The sequence below is a fragment of the Falco punctatus genome, assembly GCF_963210335.1.
Source record: "Falco punctatus genome assembly, chromosome: 3".
Classification (NCBI taxonomy): Eukaryota; Metazoa; Chordata; class Aves; order Falconiformes; family Falconidae; genus Falco; species Falco punctatus.
Genome location: NC_137582.1, coordinates 41,916,901 through 41,938,166, shown reverse-complemented (window position 1 = coordinate 41,938,166; position 21,266 = coordinate 41,916,901). Strand labels below are relative to the sequence as shown.

The 21,266-nt window shown below is 39.9% G+C and overlaps 1 protein-coding gene across 1 annotated transcript in view; it reads right to left on the bottom strand.

Annotated features, from left to right (window-relative positions):
• The window catches only part of SLCO5A1 (solute carrier organic anion transporter family member 5A1), a 95,130-nt gene that overhangs the window by 19,634 nt on the left and 54,230 nt on the right, over positions 1-21,266 (bottom strand). Inside the window, exons 5-7 of the mRNA XM_080378669.1 lie at positions 20,923-21,143; positions 13,773-13,937; positions 9,680-9,878 (exon numbers count right to left, since the gene is read on the bottom strand). Coding sequence (XP_080234795.1) covers positions 9,680-9,878; positions 13,773-13,937; positions 20,923-21,143 — 585 coding nt within the window. The remainder of the gene's footprint in view (positions 1-9,679; positions 9,879-13,772; positions 13,938-20,922; positions 21,144-21,266) is intronic.

The window sequence follows — 21,266 nt, the reverse complement described above, 5'->3', positions numbered from 1 at the left end:
ATGCTCTCTGTCTTGATTCAGGTTGCTAAATTAATTTAGTAAGTGGAAAAGCAAGAGTCTGCAGTGTGGTTTACTGCCGGTTCAATTTTCTGCATCTCATTTGGAATTTCATCTGGGTTTGAAACACTGCCAGCAACAAGAATACATTAAGGCAATGGGAAAGTTACCTGAATGACCTTATTTATACCAATCTATTTCCAAGCAATAGGGTTGGCTGAAGCTAGAGACCCTAGCTCTTACTTCCTAAATACCTTTCTGTCTAAAGAAATCACAGTTCCTGCATTCTGAAGCCACGCTCCCTCTTCACTGCATAAGGCAATTCCAAGCCACTGAAAACTGAAAAGTAGCTGATATTAATATTTTCACCTGAAGCTTCTTCTGTTACTTAGGAAAACCCCCATTTTTTTATATTACTTTGTCATAGCTGCACTCTAGGCTTGCAAGTGTTATTTTGTGTCTCAAAGTACCTGAATATTAGGGACTGCAATATTCGCTATCGCAATGCACAAGTTTTTCAGATGATAGAAAGTCAATTTCAAACCACTTATTTTATGGGCTGTAATTTGCAATACCTAAGCCTCAAAGATTTTAGTCCTTCCCTGTCTCAAAATCTGAAAGGCAGGTTCTGTAAGGAATCAAGACTGGTGGCACTTCTGAAGATCTCAAAAAAATCAGAAGGTGCCCTGACCTCCCTCCAACAGCTTTCTGACTGGCACTCTGGCCAGGGAAGGTGAGATGGGAGCTGAGAGTGATGGCAAGACCAGATCAGAATTGGGTCTAGAGACAACAATCACAGCCAAGCTCAGTCCAGTCATCATACAGCAAGTCCAAGAGAAAGGAGGGGCAGGCCCTCACCTCCAGCTTTCTTCACAACAGCCCTCAGGAGTGACAGAGCTGACCCTGGGACTCAGCCAGCTAACTCCCTAACTCAGGTGACCATGCTCATAGAAGTGCGGGGGGACACACTCTGCGCCCTGACACTGTACAGAAATACCGCTAGAGACAGCTCAGTGAGCAAAAAGCTGCCCCTTTGTGCTGATAGCATTCTCCAAACAAACCACACTTCATGGATTTATAACAGAACTCTTCTGAAGTGGAGGAGGAACCTCCTCTTCATCCACTCTGAAGTTGCCTAAGGTGGGAACACTGGGCTTCCGGGTCCTCCTCAACCTGAAGCCATACAAGCCTTCATCTCCTTGACGGTGTTCTCATCAGCAAGCTCCAGAATGGTGTCTCTTTCCACCCTTCCTGCTGAAGCTGAACATGATCTCAATACTGTCCACGCCTCCTCACCAATCACTCTTTACTGCCATATCTACAAGCAAAACCTGGAGCAGGGACCAGGATTGAAGCCATTTCTTCCAAGGGAAATCTCCTTTCAGCAGGTTATGAAGTTCCTCTCTTGCTTACTCTTACATCCCTCATGGATTTGGACATATTTCAGATGCTTCCTTCCCATCTTTCAGACACAGCAGCTTAAACACCTGCACCTATCTGGCTCCTTAAAACCACACAAGAGTCTATGCTTGGTCACTTGGAGAACTCTGGCCAAAACATAAACAACAGCTTATTTCACTACAGTAGTCCTTGAGAATAGGTAGCTATTCTAATCTTTGAGACTGAAGAGTACAAAATATGCTTAATCTGGGTTTGGGGAAGAATTCATATGTTCCAAACATGTCCCAGAGTTCTTCTGTCAATGCACTCTACCTTCTGCACGGGGGTCACAACAGTAGCGATCTAGTTTATTTAGGTCAGAAGACAGGGCCGTGCAGACCCGAATATTAGGGACTGCAATGCACAAGTTTTTGATAGCTAGAGCTCCTGGTGGCTGAACAGTGAAGAAAGGTGGTGCTTTAAGAATGCGGTTTTGGATAATTCTTTTTCTTGTGGATTTTATTACCATGATACCAGAAACCTTTGGCGGGTTATTAGCTTAGTTTAAAAGATTACTTCAAATACTCCATGTGCCACTTTTCACCGGTGTTTCACGAACTGCAAGATGCTGCAGCTGATGGCTACAATCACTCTGGCCTCAGTCCGCAGAGGGGCACAGCTTCTGGATTCTCTCCCAAGAGGCTGGATCTGCCTGGCTCCATGACACAAAGCTGTCCCAACTCTTCCTGCCCGATACTTTCAAACTAGCTGACAGTTTTTTTGCAAATGGAAGCAAAAAGTGTCCTTTGTTGCATTGTTTATCCAGTAGTCCACTGATTAGATATGAAAACCCAGCTCCAAAGAATACTGAAGCAATCCATGCAAGGCTGAATAGGATAAAGAGAAGAGGTTGCAGGAGCAAAGTTTGAAGGCCTTTACCTGAGACTGGTATGAAAATATGAAAATACCCAACTCCAGGACAAGACTGTGCCCTTTGACTTCTCATACCTGAGTGGTAAGTGGAGCTGCAGGCACCATCCTATTTCTGCCTGTGGTCTGTGGGCAGTCCAGCACAGAAGACCTAACCTTCTGAGAACAAATGCCATTATGACCCTTGCAGAATCTGCAAAACCAGACAGAGCTAAGTACTGAGCTCTGTTGGGGCATGAATATGTGCACGTACACCATAAGCAAAAACCTTGCTTTGGGAATTATGTCGGTATGCACACCCTCTCCGCACTGGGCACCCCAGCATAATATTGAATAAACGGTGCTGCCTTGTTTGCCCTGCTCTTGGTATTTCTCAACTGCTCAAAAAGTGGCCACTGCTGTTTAAAACTACCTCAAGAATCTCTGCTGTAAGCAGATCAATAGATACCCAGGGAATTTTTGCACCTCCTCAGCCAGGCAGGAGCTGAACAGGAACCTGGACTGGCTTTGCGGCTGCACCCTCAAGATCCTGTACACATGCTCACAGGCTGCCATGCCTGCAGAGCCCCAGGAGCGCTGCTGTTGCCTTGTCTTCGCGTCTGTATTGTGTGGGCAGGGCCACTGTGAAGGTAAACAGCTAGCATCAGGCTGCATCCCAGCTACTGCATGGACCACAAAGGATGTTCTTCTGCTCCCATCTTCTACACCCGACTAGATCAGAGACTCAGCTGGGGAGCCACTCTACACACAGTGACTGTCACCTGTGTCGTCTGTCACCTCATCTCCTGTCATCGGTGACCCTAAGCAGTATGACTGCTGCTTAGTGGCTTCCACTTGGCTCATTTTTAAAGTATTTATACACCACCATTTCCTTTTGCTGATTATGCTTGTCTTTCCAGCTGGGCACTTTTGCAGCTGATCAAATGTTACTAAGTACCTCTTAAATATTTATTGACTTTCTACTGATCACACAAATCAAGTTCACAAATTTAGCTCTTGGAGCCACTTTACACTTTTATGGTCTAGTTGGATATTAAGCAAAGCCTTTCTGAGTGTTTTCTTTCTTGTGCCATAAACAAACAAGGCACAGTTTTAGAAACAAGTTGCAGCTTGAGCAGGAAATTAAATATCCAGTACTGATACTGGTTCTGTCGCCTTCTCAGCTATCAGCTGAAACTTGTCTTATTATATCACACTGGATTCCAGAAAGCAATATGCACAATACATCATACAGCAACAGACAGACTTTTCCAGTAACTTACCAACAGAACCTCTTCCAGCTGGAAAACACCAAATCACCAAAACATTCCTCAGGAAAATACTGATTTCAGCAGCACAGTGACAGAAGTTTTTCACACCAACAGGCAGCATTTTTGGAGTTCCACAAACTCCTAGGCAGCCTGCTGAGCTGGATGTCCCAGATGCCTGAATACCTGGGCTAAGGAGGGAGATGACTCAACCTGCCTGGGAGACCCTCATGCCCACGTCCCAGCTGCCAGCAGGGCTCTATCACCCTGCACGTGGACAGGTCCAGGGACAGCCCAGGCTGTTGGGAAAGGCACAGCTTGGGTTCCCCTCTTCAGCTTCTCCCACCATGTGAAACACATTCTTCTGAACCTCTTACCCCTCCAACACCTAAAACCCTTCTCAGCAGCAGGTGGGTCATGTTGTTCCACAGGCAGGAGAGCCCCCCGCCGCCTCGCTCCACTTACATAGCTAACATGCCTCAGCTGCATTGCTGAGCATTGCCATCATACAGAAGTTAGGAAATCAGCTTAAAAATAAAGGTGGATGAAATCAGGCAGGCAAGAAATGAGAAGCATGAAACTGGAAACTCAACCGAGACCACTGTGATAATTTAATCTCAGGGGCATTTTTTTGTTTGCCCCGGAAGAATACTTAAGTTTACACATATGCAAAGTAAATATACTTAAATTAATAACTTCTGCAAGCTGTGTCTCTCCAGCTTTTATCACCTTTTGTACCTCAGCAAACCACTGTAAGGTTTATTTGGGGGATTTTTTTTTTATTCTTTACAGCAAATGCCTTGTACACAAAGAGATGTTTTTCTCATCCTTTCATGAACACGTGATACACAAAATCATTTATTATCTGTTTTCAAAAGCTCATTATCAGGCAGTTGGTAAGATTCATGTTTTCATCTTTATTACCTTCACTCATTGTTCACTCCTCTTTCAATGATAGGAAACTAACAAAGGATAAGGAATTCAGATGCTGGGGACCTGAAATCTCTACTGACGCGTATCTGTGTAACCCCATTTTCATCACATAATGATCTACCATATAGCACATATTACAACAGATTTCTGTGAACACTTCCCTCAGAAGGGGATCATTCTTGCTTGAAGGTATGTATTTTTCCATCAGTAAGCTGAACCAAAGTACTCTACTAATCCTGCCTTCTGATACTGGGAGGCTGCCTACTCTCCACAAAGGAAAACAGAGCTCTGATCCCTGAATTACTGCACAATGCAGTAGATTTACCTGCATTGGTCAGAAAGAACACGCTCCTATGGAAACTGCACCAAAGCTAAGTCCTACACACGAGCTGGCCTGTGGGGAAAGCAGCTCAGTTTCAATGCCCCCGTGGCTGCAGACACACAGGATATCTGAGAAACAGCTGCACAGCTTGTTTCAGCAGGTGCAGATGCTGTCCGCTTGCAGCACTGCTGCAACTCAGCTGCCGAGGATACCCATCATCCAAGAGCACACTACAGAAACCAGCCTCAAACGACAGTGTTTCCTGAACTATTCTTTCAGTCACAAACAATGACACCGCTCCTTCCATTAATAAGATTCAGCCACAAGTTTGCTAAGTATGAGTGCTGGGGCAAAAAACAGAGTCCCATCTGACAAGCTGCACTTGTTCACTTCTTGGGGGGACTGTTCTGTGTCTCCATGACATGATGCTAGTAATCTAATAAAGAGGACACCTTTATTAGATGTGACTTAACTATAAATGGACTCTAGTTCCTAACCGTTTTTTTTTCTAAATCCTGCTCTTCTCTCCAAGTACTACTCCATAGGAGGCTTGTGGTAGAGGGGGAAAGTAAAAAAAGGGAAAGTATAAGGCAAGATTTATTGCCTGGAGATTTTAGAGCTGTGACCTGTTATTTCAGATACCCAGCTTTGGACTGAAACCTCATTGTGCTGGCAGTCAATGCACACATATTGGGAAAAAAAGGTGGGCTCTCTTGCCATGAGGCTACAATCTAAATGAAATGCAGTTTTTAAAAAAACCAAAACAACAGGGCCTGACTGTATTTTGGTAACGTCTGAACAAAGAATTGGTTTGCACATGGTTTTATTCATATTTATTTAGATCACAGTTGTGAACTACAGGACCAAAGAAATAAAAAGGGAGATAACCTCTCTCCACATAATTTCTATAATCTTAATATCAGGCTATATGATGAAAAGGATTATCTTAATTGGATAGCAGTATTTTTGGTTTGGAATTGAAGGACATTCTGGATGGCAGAGATCTGCAGTCTCCTTGTTGGCAAGCAGCTGGAATTGCAGCTATGATGCAATTTTTGTGTAGCTGTCAAACAAGGGTCCCTCTCACTGTGTTAGCTGGATTCCTTCTTTGTTATTATTGTTCTGATCCAATTAGTCACTGATTTCAAGTTAAGGGATCTAACTGGCTGATTGGACTGAAAAAGATACAAGAATAACAGAAACCCAAACGGGTGGTACAGGAGGAAGAACAGAATTTATTTTTTTTTTATGTGAGGTGCCTCAGTAAGTCAATTGCATGCTTTAACTAAACCTTAATTGCACCAAAACCAACAGAAAACGACCAAAAAGGTTCTGTCTTGATTTATTACATACCAGAAATGCAAGAGATGGAACTGCTTAATCCAGGAATCTGTCACTATGAATATAACAGAAAACATGGAAGAGACAGGTCTGCAAACAACAGAAGCAGCTGATCTCTGCTATTTCCCCTTTATTCAGCACTGGTGAGGCCACATCTGCAGTGCAGCATCCACTTCTGGGCTCCCCAGTTAAAGAGAGACATGGACATACTGCACAGACTCCAGCAAAGGGCCAGTAAGGGGCTGAACAGACTGGAGCATCTCTCCTTTGAGGAAAGGCTGACAGAGCTGGGACTGTCCAGCTTGGAGAAGGCTCAGGTAGATCTTAGTAATATATACAAATACCTGAAGGAAAGTGCAAAGAGGATGGAGCCAGGCTCTTTCCAGTTGTGCCCAGTGACAGAACCAGAGGCAAGGGGCACAAATTGAAACAGAGGAGGTTCCTTCTGAACATCAGGAAACACTTTTTCACTGCAAGGGTGACTGAGCATTGGCACAGGTTGCCCAGAGAGGCCGTGGAGCTTCCCTCCTTGGAGATACTCAAAAGCTGTCTGCACAAGGAGACAATTCACTGACACAGGACTTCCCATTTGGATGTTGGTTATGGTGCACGAGAAGCAATGCCATAGTGTGGTCTGACATAAGGCTCTTTACATTGTGTTCAAATATCAAATACATCTTCAAAGACAAGGCTGGGTCATGGAACAACAGGTTCTAAAATGCTGATATGTGTGATACAGAGATGCCCTTGACCTTCCTGATTACAGAACTGCTGACACAACAACAGCAAAACTGCTTGTGCCCAACATAAAACAGCAGAGAATCCTCACAAATGTATTCTAATCTGTGCATGCCTTCAGGTCCCATCCATTTCCTTGCAGCTGGTACAGCTAAAAAAATACTGAGTTATGAAACATACTGAATTATGAAATATCATTGCCTGCTTCGCTGAGTACTGGTATACACATACTTCTATGTTAACAAAAACTCAGCTTATCCTTCTCTGTACTGGTTTAAGGCTCAGTTAATTGAAGAGGAAAAAACTGCTTTTTAAATGTAGAAGTAAAGAACAGTAGAACTGAAGATGTTTGTCCTGAGAAGATTCTCCTGCAGGGTGTCTACACTGCCCAATGCAGCTGAGATCTCTGGGCTGCTGCCAGTACAGGTAGGTCAAACATCAGACTTGGCACAGGCATGTTAAGGTAGAGCATTGTGCAAGACGTACTCTGAACCAAATAGCTGTACTGCTTCTCCTGTCCGATCTAGCCTGTTGAAATGGCTTTGATGTCCATATGCTGCACTGCATTAAAACTAGAGAATGAAGTATGTGTTTTATTAAACCTCAAAATGAAAGCATGCTTTTTTGCTACAGGAACAATAACATTCTTTGATGTCTGAGTTAAAGAGTTGCTTACCAAGTAAATTATTTCAAGCTATCAAGTGATTGACCATGAGGATTAAGAGATTATTTATCATGTCAGATATTCAAGATAAATTTATATGTAGTGCTGCCTCTTTATTATCATTTTGATAATAATTTTGGATTTGATCTCTGTGTTAAAAAAATCTTACAGGGTTGGGGCTGCAAACTCCTGAATCATGCTTTATAACATGCTGGTATTCTCAGTTTCTGATGACATTACAGTCTAAGCATACTGATGATTATACTGATTTCAAAGAGTTCATATACCTGAACACCTTCAAGAATTTTGCTATTACCATCTCTCACTGGTTTTCTCAATAAGAACAATTAGATGAAGGTGATAAACAAGTAATGCTAGTGCAGATTTTCAGAACAGCTGTGAATAGATGCCTATTTCAATTCATGCTATGTATTTACTGCAAATGTCTGCAAATATTACTTACTGCAAAAAAAACCTAGATACTCTTACAATTCCAGTATGAAGGGTATGTGTTACATAGCAATAGTTTGCCTTGTCTTCAATTTAGAAATAGATTTAAATTAAATAGCACTTTTTCACAAACAGAAAACTACAGCCTTCTCATTAGCCAAGCAGGGGCATTCTGACAACTGAACACATAGTTCAATGAATTGCTATCTGAAATTTATGTTTTAATTCCTAACAATTTTCATTTCTTCATCTATGTTCACAGGCTGTCACAAACCAACAGAAGGTGGACAATCAAAGCGTTCCACACCTTTCCCATCCCCATTCTCTCCTTCAGCCCACTATGCTCAGATGAGGATATATCACCATGCTGCTCCCCTCTACAGTCAGCCCCTCAGCACCAGCTTTAACGCTATGTATTAACAATAAAAAGGAGTAAAACAGCTTTCCATCAGCTCATGACTTTCACTTGCTGGTTTTCCTTGCTCTGAGATTAGGGTCTGACAGCAATGTAGTAACACCCAGCTACACACAACGCAAAATATTCTCTGTGTAAACAGTGCCTATTTCTTCCTCTCTTGCTTCCCATTTTGCCTGTTTTTCACTTTGCTTGCTTACTGCCCCACTGTAGTTTTAATCCCTGTTTTCCTGCTCCATGCTTCTTCAACTCTCTGTTCTAAACTTGAAAATGTTAAAAGTCCAGAGCCTTAAAAGCAAGACATTCAAATGGATCTGATATCCACCACCTTTCTGTAAATAAAAGGTAGATTTTGTCTCAAATGTAAAAGCAAAGGGAAAACCATTGCTTCAGGTTAGTTTGTGCTCTTCAAATGCTTACTCTGTTCTTGTGTTTAAGCTACATGAAGGCGGCAATTTTGGGGAAAAGCTAATGCACAAAATAAGAAAGACAATAAAAGCTAATGATCAGGCTTCTGAGGAATTACCTTCCAGTGAAACACTGTCTCATGAATTTTACCACGCTGCCTTCCTTCCAAATATCCTTCATTTTTCCAAAATGCCCTTCCATGCATTTCTTAATGTTACAGCCTAAAACACTCACTCCCAGCACCTTTCTGCATCCACACCTTCTTTTTCATCACAACCTCCTTCATTCTTAATATGTCTTTAAGGGTTATGATCTAGTTCCTGTCTTGATGATGATCCAGCAAGTGCTGGAGGGCATTCATACAAGTAGTAAGTGGTTCAGAGGCAGAGCCCACCACTGATGTCAACAGCACAAGCCCAAGTGACTCCTCTCGAATAGGCTGCACATCTAAGACACTATTATGGTCATAATAAATAAACCTATTTAGAAATAATCTTTATAATCCCTTTAGTATTTTCATAAATTTAATGAGCATAAAATAGAACATTTTGGAACACCAACCAAACTCTGAGCAATCTACAGAGGATACTATTCTTATTTTCCTGTAAAAATCACTGAAGTCCACTCTAATGCATTTCCCCACCCCTTGAAAAGGTGAGTTATTACACAAGCTTCAATATAAACTAGATGTAAAACTGAAGGGCCACACAGTAACAGCGTGTGTTTATGCTAACCAAATTCTTATTTGAATATGTGGTTGCTTCAGTACATCAACCGTCACCATTTTTTTACATTTCTTTATCAGCCTTATTGGAAAAAGTTAGGTTTGCCACAGATGATTCCAAGATACTTACCCAGTTGTGTAAGGTATATTTATTCCCCCTAGATTAATGCTTTCACATCCCACAATGAAGAGAGTTGAAAAGCACAGCAGAGATACACCACTGCAGATCATAGCCAACTTTGCAGACTCTCTTGCACCAAGTTTCAGTTTTTTTATAATGTAGCCGCCTAGGACAATACCAACACCAGCACTTGGGACAATAATCACACCTGCCGGGAAGAAATTTGAGCAACATTAGAACAGGACCTATAGAAATGGTATAAAACATAAATATTGGTTTCATTCCCTTAATTAGATGAATGCAAATGCTGCACTAAGATCTCCATTGTCTGCTAGCAAACTGAGTCAGACTTTTCAAACCTTTGGAGTGTTGTCAAAGAACTAATAAAAGCCTCCTTATGATATTACCAGCAGCCAAAACACTATAACGGAACTATTGTACTTACAAACAGAAACATTGCTTTGTATTTATTTTAGAATGGGAAGAAGGGCTACGCATTGCTCCAGTTTAACTACTGAAAATTTGAAGAAATCCAGATTTGGACATGCATCTTCCTATTGCTACTCCCATGATTAATTCCAGTGAAGCACAAGTGTTAACTTCAGGCAGGACCCCAAAAGCCTGCCCACCTTGGGAGTGCACGCATGAGCCTGGCTGCAAATTCTGCCTTCTGGATCCTTTACTCAAGCTGAATAGCACTGTCCCACATCAGCACCCCGATTCATCCGATTTATCCCAGCACAGCCATGTGGAATGTAAACTGACCAAACACGATTAAAGAAATTAAGATATTAGAATTAGTATTAAGAGTCAGTTTAAGACACAAAAGATGTGCCTACAAAATTTCTGTTGCTCTGCTGCTGCAGTTACAAGGTAGCAGTTCAGCAACACATCACCGGGCTGTCCTCACTTGTCGGGGTCTGAGGTGGTGTTAAGTTAGCAAACATCTTGGACTTCTTCACTTCCCCTGGCTTTTGCTTCTCATTGACATGTGAGAAGGTCTTTAAATTAGGTCTTTACTAATAAAGATGCATTCCACATAAATATTAAATTTGAACAACTTGGTTCTCCCATTAGTGAGTTACACTGCATTGCTGTTTTCATCCATCCTTGCCGCACTGTGAAAATCAGAACATTAAAAATGAGAAGAACATAAGCAAATTGTCTGCCAAGGCTTGCTCTCATTCAGGAGGATGGAAAGGTAGAGGAAAACCTACACAGAAGTATAAAGATCAATTCCTCCATACTGGGGATAGAAAAATTCTCTCTCTGGGAGAAACTGGAAGAGCAGGAGCAGATTTCACTGTTTGTGGTGAAGGCAACAGAGAGAAGCACTCATTCCCTTCTACATGTCAGGAAACCTGACAGGTTCTTTTGCCCTAAGTACAAACTCTTCATCCTTATGCCCCTCTCTTTCTGCAGGGGATATGAAATCAGAAGTGATGTACTGTCAAAGACATACAGCTACTACAGTGCACCTCCAGACATTCTTCCAGGGCAAAGCATGTATTCCTAATCAGAACATACATTCTTCTTTTTCAAAGGCATTTTGAGTAATAAAGCTTAAGATCTGATACTAAGCTATTGCACTCCACTCTCCATCATTTTATAACGAGTTTGGCTTACTGGGATTGTGTGTGTGCTAAATACACTCCTGGGTATAGTGCTCCAAGGCAATATCAGCTTTCAGTGAACAATTTTCAGGCTTTGTCCTTTTTGCTGTTGTCAGGATGCTGTGGCACTTGAGGCCTTCCACAGTGGCAAAAGATGATCTTAACAGCTACTAATAGCCTGGGAACAGAAAACTGTAGTATCTGCTAAATAGGCTACACTTCCAAGAGGAATACCGTGGAGATTTTCTAACCAATTCTGTCTGGGATATCTCTTCTAAAACTAAAGGTAGATCCAATGCATTTGTAAGCCTTTTAGCCTAAGTTACCAGAATAGTGCTTTATAATACATAGTGTGCAGTTCTTCCAATTACAGATTATTTGAATTGTAACTCTCTTTGTCACAAGCAAATCTGCCAGCAAAGCACCTGAAATTTTAATCTGGATTTGTCTAAGATCTACCTGTAGATTAAAGTCAAAGTTCTTTTTCTTCTTTTTTGACTTAAGAAAGCCAGGAGGCTAAATGCCACCTGCTCTACACATGGAAAACAAAACTTCAAGCAAGACAAGACTGCAGCACAAGCTGTACAAGTTCAAGACATGAAGTTTGGCACATGGCATTTTTGCTGATGATTAATGCCAGGTTTGTTTAAAAACAGAAATAAATTGACACTTAATTAAAGAATTGCTGCTTATGAATTGAGACAGAAAATGACCAATAAAAACTTCACATCAGTTACATTAAGAGATTCAGCAAGCACATGAACTCAGCTGACAATGCACTTATGAAGTATAGATGTAGTAATATAAACAACACGTAAGTCCTTCTTTTGCTAACCAGAAGTTTGTAAACAGAACATGTCTTTCACTAGGTTAGCCAGTAGCAATTAAACACAGAATCTCCTAAGTTTCTCTTTCCCATTTTTCCTACAAAAAGAATGCATAAAATTCATAACAACTTCTGACTTTAATGCTAAATTTAGGAGTTGGGGTTGCGGAAGCAGTGCTCACTTGTCCGTGTTGCACATCCAGCCTGAGCTATTTCATCTTCTTCTGGTTCATTATAATAGTCTTCATCAAGTAATTTATAACAGGGAGAACAACAGCTGACAGTAGCTTCGCACCCTGGACAGAGTCACGTAATTTTTTCCTCTTTTAATGTACTGGCTGTTGGACATTTTGTCTGGCAAGAATGTTTCTGGTTTGTCCTGAGAACGAAGCAAGTTAGAGAGTAGCAATCCCATCAAGACTCGTTACAGTGAAACTCCTATGCGTGTGTAACTACCCTATGCTTCAGATAGAATCACGGTCCCATCAATCAATATTTCCTCCTTATACAGAGAACACAGAGATTTCATGCCCTGAAGAAAATCTCATCCCAGCAAGCTCTCCAATAGAAGTCACCACATGGTGCTTCTCTGATGTCTCCCGTCTGAACTCTAGAAAGACTCCTTGCATTTCTTCCAGCCACTGCAGGTGACAAATAATTCCCACATGAGGTCTCTGTGCCTTCTCTTTCTTCTGCTACTTTTTGTCTTTTCCTTGACTGATGGCCCTGGGCAGCTTCACCCCATACTTCACCCTTGTTCCCACAACTCACTCTCCACTCCATCACTCCTTCCAGGCACAATATCTGGAAGTATGGGAGGGCAAAGAACTAACCTGCCTAGCAGTTAGCAGCTATTCGACATGGGAAGCACTATGGAGGAGGCCAAAAGATGCTTATAAAGACAAGTGTCTTTGACACAGCAAGGAAAGAAGGGAGATGATCTGCATAACATAAGCCCAGTTCTGCACAACATTTTGTCCCTTTTCCCTAGGAAGTTTCCCATCTCTTTGTCCCCCAGAGCAGTACAAAGCTTAAAATTCTGTGGTCTGTAGCTCTGTTAGGAGTTGGCATTGCTGTGGCAGCAAGTGAAGAGCCACACCTGCAGACACAGCTCAGACCTGAAATGACAGGTGGGAAAGGATTTGGGGACCTCTCCTGACTAGACTGTTGTGCACTCAGTGTTAATAAATAAGGAGAAAACCACCATCCTGGAGGATGGGACAGATAAATAACTTGCCACTGAGGGGAAAAAAAAAAAGTTTAGAATCTTTCAAAGATCAATGAGGAAGTAAAATTCACAGCAAATAAGAACAGCTTTAAAAGATCTTTTAAGGCACACAAATTGCAATAATGCCTATGAATTTTATAGCTTGTTTTTGTTGCTTTTTTCCCCCCTTGAAGACCATTAACTTATTAGAAAATGTCTGTCCGGGCTTACGCAAAAAAAAAAAAAACAGCCCTTTAACAATAATAACGGGTTTACATTTCACTAAACACATAGCAAACACAAAAAAATGGCCTGAAAATCTAACCAAATGCACAAAGATGGATCCAGTCAGCTGCTCAAACAAGCATGGGTTTGGTTCATTCCTACATCGATTCATTTCATTAGCCAAAGAACAGCAACTCTTGCAAGGTTATATACTATGTGGCAATGCCTTACCAGTGTAGATGCTGGCATTGGAAGCTGGGATGCCAAACTGAGACTCGATGAACTTGGGAATGAAGGTAATAAAAGCTGTGACAATGGCACTCTCAGCTGTGTATGACAAACTCACAAAAAGGAATGTCATGTTGCTTAAGATCCTGACAGCTGCTCTTGGAAGCTCTACAAAATGACAAAAATGACAAACGGATGTTATAAATAATGAGCGAGAAACAAAAGCAAACCGAAACAAAACAAATTGATTTTCTTTGAGATGGACTGGCAATAACGGCTTGCTAGCAGCTGGCTACATTTGCTAAGCAGAAGGGAGAGTGCATACTGGGGACTGCAGTCTTCAGTGTCTGCTTCTGCCCTATCTCACTGCATCGCCCCAGGGCTGCAGTCCCACTCTTCTCAAACATAACTGAGGTCTGTTTTAACAAAACCATCTGAAGAAAGAGAGTCTACATAGCAACACTATGAAGGAAAGAAAAACAGCAATAAAATGTAGCAATTTTGGAATTACTCTGATGTCTTCTTTTGAATTTTTCTATGAGATAACACATACTACACTGCTGAACTGACAGTACTGAACTTTGCACTCCATGGGAGGAAAACAGATCACACACTCCCACTATAACTCACTGCTTCAAGGACCACGCTTGGAAAGCTGGGATAATAATACTATGATTTGAAAAGAGAGCCTAAAGATTTTTCATTAAACATTTCTCTACACGATTTAAAAGTATTTACCATAGATGCAGACAAAGAATTCTGAAAAAATTATGTCAATTATACCAATGAACTTCAACATACCTTACATACAACTCATTTAATACTCTCAGAAGGGATAAAACAATCAATTAAAAATCAGATAACATCATTAACTTAAATTGAAAAAGTATTCATACATGTTGCAATTATCCTCAAATCAAATATCAAAACTCCATGAAATTCAGCACTGTACTTAAAAGAAAAACTTCAATACTTTTATTCAGTTCTGTAATGACGTCAAATTACCACCTCAGGATGATGATAACTCTATTCAAGACTTAATTTTTTCAGATTAGACAGCATAGTTTTAAATACTTTTTTTTTCCTTGGGGCTTCTACCAAGATCAGAATTTCTATTCAAATATTTTATCTAAACTACTGTGGTTTGGGTTTTTTCAGTTGCTTTTCACTTCACACAGAACTTGAATGCTGCTTGAATCAAAGCCTATTGAATTCAATTACAAGAGCACCCATTAGAAATAGAATATGTTGAGTAGGAGCTCCTAAATGAGATTTTTATTGATGTTAAAAGTTGTCAAGTCAAAAATCTGCCTCATTCTCTCCATTGACTCCAGTAGGTTATCTGTATAAAAGCAAACAAAATTTAGACTCTTGTCATGTCAAAACTTGTCAAATTGCAAATTAGCACCTAAGTTGTTTGACTTGATCTAGTCTTAGCTTATGCCAGTCATTAGAATTTATACTGAATTCATTATGAGTACAGAGTTTATAATTTTAATGTAATCAAATGCTCTCTTGCTGCCTCTATGAAGAAACAAATGTTGAATAAAAAAATTGGTTGAAATAAGTAATTAATAAATAACATCAAGAAGCACTCATATATTGAAATCTTAATGTTTTTTACCACCTAAAGATTTTTTTTAAAATACTGCACTGTTTGCAATAGAACAGAAAGAAACAAGACAACACGAGTATGAGACAATATAATATCAACATGAATATATGAAAACTGTAATGCAACTGTACACCTTCAAAAACTACATTACAGTAGCAAGTACAAAGATAAAATAGTATCGGTATTTATTGGCAAATATGCTGCATGTTTAAAATACAGCTCAAATAATTCAAAGTTTATCTCAATGTTAAAAAAATAATGGTTTGGCATACAGGGAAAGTTCCTATATAGTAAGAAATTTACAAAATATAAAAATACATATTCAGAAACAGGTTTTCCCTGATTTCCTCCTACGATTGTAGTCAAATCCTGTGTGACAGAATCTGTATTATACTTCTGAATTTAAAAACCTATAATAAGTAGGCACTATAAGTATCTCATATCTTTTAACCACACTAATTCTAGCAAAAAGCAAGAATGCTAAAAAACTTTAAGGATCCTTTGCATTTAATCATGCATTTAAAACATTTCAATGTCATATTATTTTTGTGTGACTAACCACAGGACTAGGCTTTGATTTCAAGGCCATTATTAAACCTGTCAGGTTCTGATTTTTATAAGGTCTTCAAAAGACATCTCTTGTTTTGGCAAGCATGCATCAGAAACAAACCTATAAGAAATTGCAGTTTCCCTCATTTTGTCATTTGAACACAAAAACCTCTATCAATTACATTCCTAAAACTGAAATGATCTTTAAGTATGGCTGCAAACATGTTTTTACACTTCCGTGTAGTAGTACAAATCTTAAACATCCTCATCTTTCTTTTTTTGTTTTTTTGTTTGTTTGTTTGTTTGTTGGTTTGTTGGTTTGTTTGTTTTTAATAACCTAATAGGCAACTAAGAGTTGCCTTGCTGGATTGGTTTGCTACTCTACTGGCAATTTTCTTCCCTTCATGGTCTTTGACAGTATTTTTGCTCCAGTCAGTGTTAATTTTCTTTCACTTGTGTGCTGGACCACTGCTTGACTCATGGTAAGGGAAAAGCATGGGAAAAATCTGCAAGCAATGCAAGTATCAATAAATACTGCTGTAAAAAAAACTCTTAAAGCACTGTAAAGAGAATTGCAATAAAAACTCAATTCTTACTTCACCTCCTTTTTCATCACAATATATTTTCTTTTTTCCCTGTTTATGTGCATCTCATCCAAGGCGATGAAAATAATATAACCAGGGGAATAAACCATTCCAGTCTACAGCACTGTGCTCTTGTAGTCCACCAGTGAAGCCCCTTGTAAGGGTTATGGAGATACTAGCTAAAGGATCTGCTTTCTGCCGGTGCTGTGAGCCTAGACAGCACTATCCTAGTCTGCAGCTGTCTCCACACCCAGGTCTCAGGGGCAGCTACCGCTCTCACACAGTACAAAGCAGAGCCAAGATCCAAGACACAATTTCTGGTTTGTTTATCAGAACGGAAATGAGCATTTTCAGTCACATACAGCTACTTCAAATATATCCTGCATGGACCTAATCACTAAATTCTAGAATAACATTTGCAATGTATTTCATTGCCTTATCTACTCACATACCATTTAAATAACCTCATTCAACCCTATTCCTCAAGCATTTTCAGGACATGCCTTAAGTACCTGGGTGGCGGCCAGATTGCTGAACAGCCCCTAATACCCCATCAGGAGCAGGGAGGGTTCAGAGCGACTTTGATCTGATTATTACTTTTGTTAATGTGGTTTAGAGCTGCTCCTCGAGGCTCCAGCTAGCACTGCTCATTGCTGCATGGGGTCATGCCAACCTTTTCTATTTTGAGCTCCTCAAGATGGCCTAAGAAAGGGCGAGGGGGGAGCGACTCACTCAAGGTCAGTGGCACAGCAGGATCTCCAGCCCATGGTCTGCTGAACTCTCTGACATTTACAGCGCTCACCAAATTCCCACCCACACAGCCCACTGTCTTCTCCTCTTCCTCTTCCAATCCCTGCCAACTAAACTTTGGGTATTGCAGAAACGCCAGTCCGCATCCTTGGGGAAGCACTGCAGCTGGCTTACCCTACAGCCACGAGCCCCTCGGGAGTTTCTTTTACCTTTGCTGATGCCCTAGCAAGTGTTATTATCCTGTCTCCGTCCCCAGCAGGGGCTGACTGGGAAGGGCATACGACAGCTGGTAGACATGAAAAGGCAGACAGGAATATTCCACATCTAGCAAAGGGCTGTATATAGGGACTGAACTCAAAACTTTTTTTTAAAAAAAAAGACCACAAAATACTTGTAATTAATTAACATCGTTCAGATCTGTACATTTTAGGTTATATATGCATTTTCTTTCTTTACACTGCTCCTTTATTCAATTGCATTTAAGTTTCATTGTAGTGGTAAATAAAAGGGATTGCAGATACAATTTCCATTGAACAAAACCCTAAGGGTATCCATGTAATAAATGAAAACAGTGGTTTTGTCTGCTCAGGTTAATGACTTACCTGCGTGTATGGGATTGAACCATGGCTTCTTCATTATAAATCTCCCCTAGCTCATGTTATCTACACTACCTCTTTTTCTCCCAATAAACTACATCCAATTTTCTTCCTCTTGTGACCTATTTAATGGGTTTTTTTAATACTTTTGATACAGAACATTTGACAAATTCCATTTGCTATTTCTTTTTTTTTAATGTCTTGTCACTCTGCAATTCATCAAGCATCAACTGCCTCAGAAGCATTCTCCCTCTTACATTTTTTGCTTGCAAAGTAAGTAAGAAAAGACTGAATTCCAAGCCCTTGCATCTCAAAACATGAGAAAAAGCAAAGATGTATCTGCATTTTTATCTGATCTCAGCTTTACCGTGGGCCAGAATAAGAAGTTGGAGGCCACTTGCAGATGGAGGCAGTTTTGGTTTATTTCTTCAGCCAATACTGGCAGCCGTTGCAGGAAAACGGACCCCCACCCTGTCATGCCTTTTTGATTCCTTTTCATTTATCTAGAGAAGTAACTTCCATGAAATTAGGACAAGTTACAGCAGGACAAGAATAATTTTGCTAGGCTTCCCAGGTAAGATGACATTGTATCAAAAGATCAAAACAGTTTCTTTCCTGAGACTTTCCTTGCAAAGCTGCAGGGATTTTACAGACTTAATGGCAGGGACCTCTATCATGGCAGACTACAACATCACTGATATTTATTAGTACAGAACAGAAGACATGACCTACTAAATCATCAGTCTCCCGCCTACTGCCTAAGTGGAGTTTCTGGCCATCATGCCATAAAATGATGAAGCCCTGAAATTCAGTGGGAAGTATAAAATGTACATTGCCTCTCAGAACAAGCAACACTAAATGACTTAGACACAGGCAATTCTTTTTTCTTTCCCATTATAAGCAAAATTATCTCAACTGAGAAGCTTGAGGCATGATCTCATTCCATAAAGCCCACTTAACTTGAAAAATAATTAAATGATAGTGCATTCCAGCTGCAGGCCCTCTTTGCTAGGGTAAATGACACCTAACGGGGAAGCTATTATCAGCTTATAGCAAAATACTTTGCTCTGTGTTATCTTGACTCACTTGGTATCTTTCTGATATGTGGAATATAATGCTGCTTTTCCCTGTTCCACATGGTAAAATTTCTACTCTGAAGAAAATGGAAAATGAAAAGCTTTGTATATGAAAAGCTCTACTTCGGTAGCTCTGATAATATATTAATATAGGATTTTGTAGAAGGTTTGGTACACATTTAGGCAGATACATATCAAAGAAACAAATGCTAAAATGAGATATACAGAAGTTTTCATTTCTGTGGAAAAAAAAGTACTAAGAAACACTCTCCTAACAGAATACTTGTTTTCTGTGTATCTGCTGTGCCTATAGTGACACAACATGACCTGGAAGGTGAAATTATGTACAGAAACAGAGAACCAGCATTAGCAAACTCATCCAGACACAGTGTCTGAATACCTGTAGCTTTTCCAGGCACACCTACAGAATGAAGCAGTCCCTCTGCTGTGACATTGCCTTCAGTGGTAAGAAAGGAGCCCAGCAAAGGCTGAACTCCCCTTTCCCACTTTGTAAGTTAGTGAAAAAAATTTGACAGAAGTTGTCCCAAACCATTTCTGCTAATCAGAGGCCAGTAGGTTTGAAAGCCAAAAAACCCCACAGCTAGCTGTATAGATTTAGGAGAAAACATTATGTATGTGGACTCACAAATACAGGGAATAGAGTCGTCAAAGAAGGAAGCAGACAACATGCTTTTCTTGCTTCTTCACCACTTTTTTAGCTACTTTGCAAATAAAGAGAGAGCACAGTTCTGAAAGATCTGATACTGCAGGTTTACCTTGCTTGCTCTGTGTCTTGATTAAGATGCTGTTTTGTAAGCTAATAAAACCACCACAAGCAAATTCCAGTCTCCTGGTTTTTCTTTACTTCCATAGAAATTAACAGTAACTTTAGGCATGCTGAGACTAGAGGTGTAAGTACAAAGTAGAGCAAATCAATATGTATATGGGCAAACATGACTTAAAATTACATCGGTTTTAGTTTAAAACCAGTGCACTGGTTTTGATTAAGCCTTGTCTACTGAATATAAAGAGCAATCATAAATGTGTCACTAAAAAATCTGCCAGTCATTATATTCTGGACTGATAGCCAATAAAAAAGTAATTCTAATGTTCATGTCAACAAACATATCACATCTGATGTTACCAATGACATTTCATGGTTTCTCCTAGTCTCATTGCATTCATCAGGATACCACAAAACGGCACAGCCAGCATTCGTATCATGGAATCCATGAACGACACAACAGCATTAAGGCACATTCATTCTCATCCATTGCCATTCAATATTACAATACTGTTAAGCCTATGTTGTCAATTTCAATGTATATGCTTCTTTAACAACACTGCCCTCCTTCCCATGGAATTTTACCAATGATTACTACTTACTGTTAGATTTCACATTAATAGTTTACTTCTTGAATAAAATAAAAATCTCTATTACATGTCAATCTTTTGACCTCTTGTTTCAAAATTAGCATAGGTTTTATTCATCCTAACCTTCTGAAAATAAATAGCTTGCAGCATAAACAGCCAGGAAGGCGTATGAAACAAATAACCTTTCTCAATTACCTTACCCAAATATATGAATGTAATTGAACTCACATCCTAGTATTCTTTTTACTTGTTTAATTTACATTTTAGAAAAGCACTTTATTCTACGAAGGACAGCTTAAAGCAAGTGTGACAGTTACAAACTGTAAGGTGCACAAATATGTCTGGTAATAGAGGTCCTATAACTACAGGAAATAGGCTACCTGTTTTTTACAGGTGCACATTAAACACCTCAATAATTTAAGTAAATGGATGTCTTACACTCATCACTGAATTTTGTAATTCAGAAGATAACCATCTACTAAAATCTCCATAGCAAAACATAATATAAAATACAGGATGTCAAAACTCTGCCTTTAATTACACTCATACAATCCTAGATCGCCCTGTATACAAAATTTAAAGCATTTAAAAATTAAAAACAAATTTCACCTTTAACATTCTTTCCAAATCCCATAGAGGCAGGAACTGCACTGTCTGCTTGTATTTTGCTATTTGTTTTCTCTTTCATCACTTCATCATCACTTGAAACATCATCAGAGTTCATCTTCTTTTTCTTTTTTTTATGTCGAGGAGGGAGCTTTTTCGGAAAGGTAAACATGGGAAATATCACAAGGAGCATTGCAATGGCACAAAGGAGAAATCCACTCCACCTAATACCAGAAGACAAGAACAGAAATGGAAGCAAATGCATTACATGAAATAAAAAACCCAAAGTGATTATTAAAGGCTGTACCGGCTGGAAAGAGATATTTGCAAAATAGGGAACACTGACT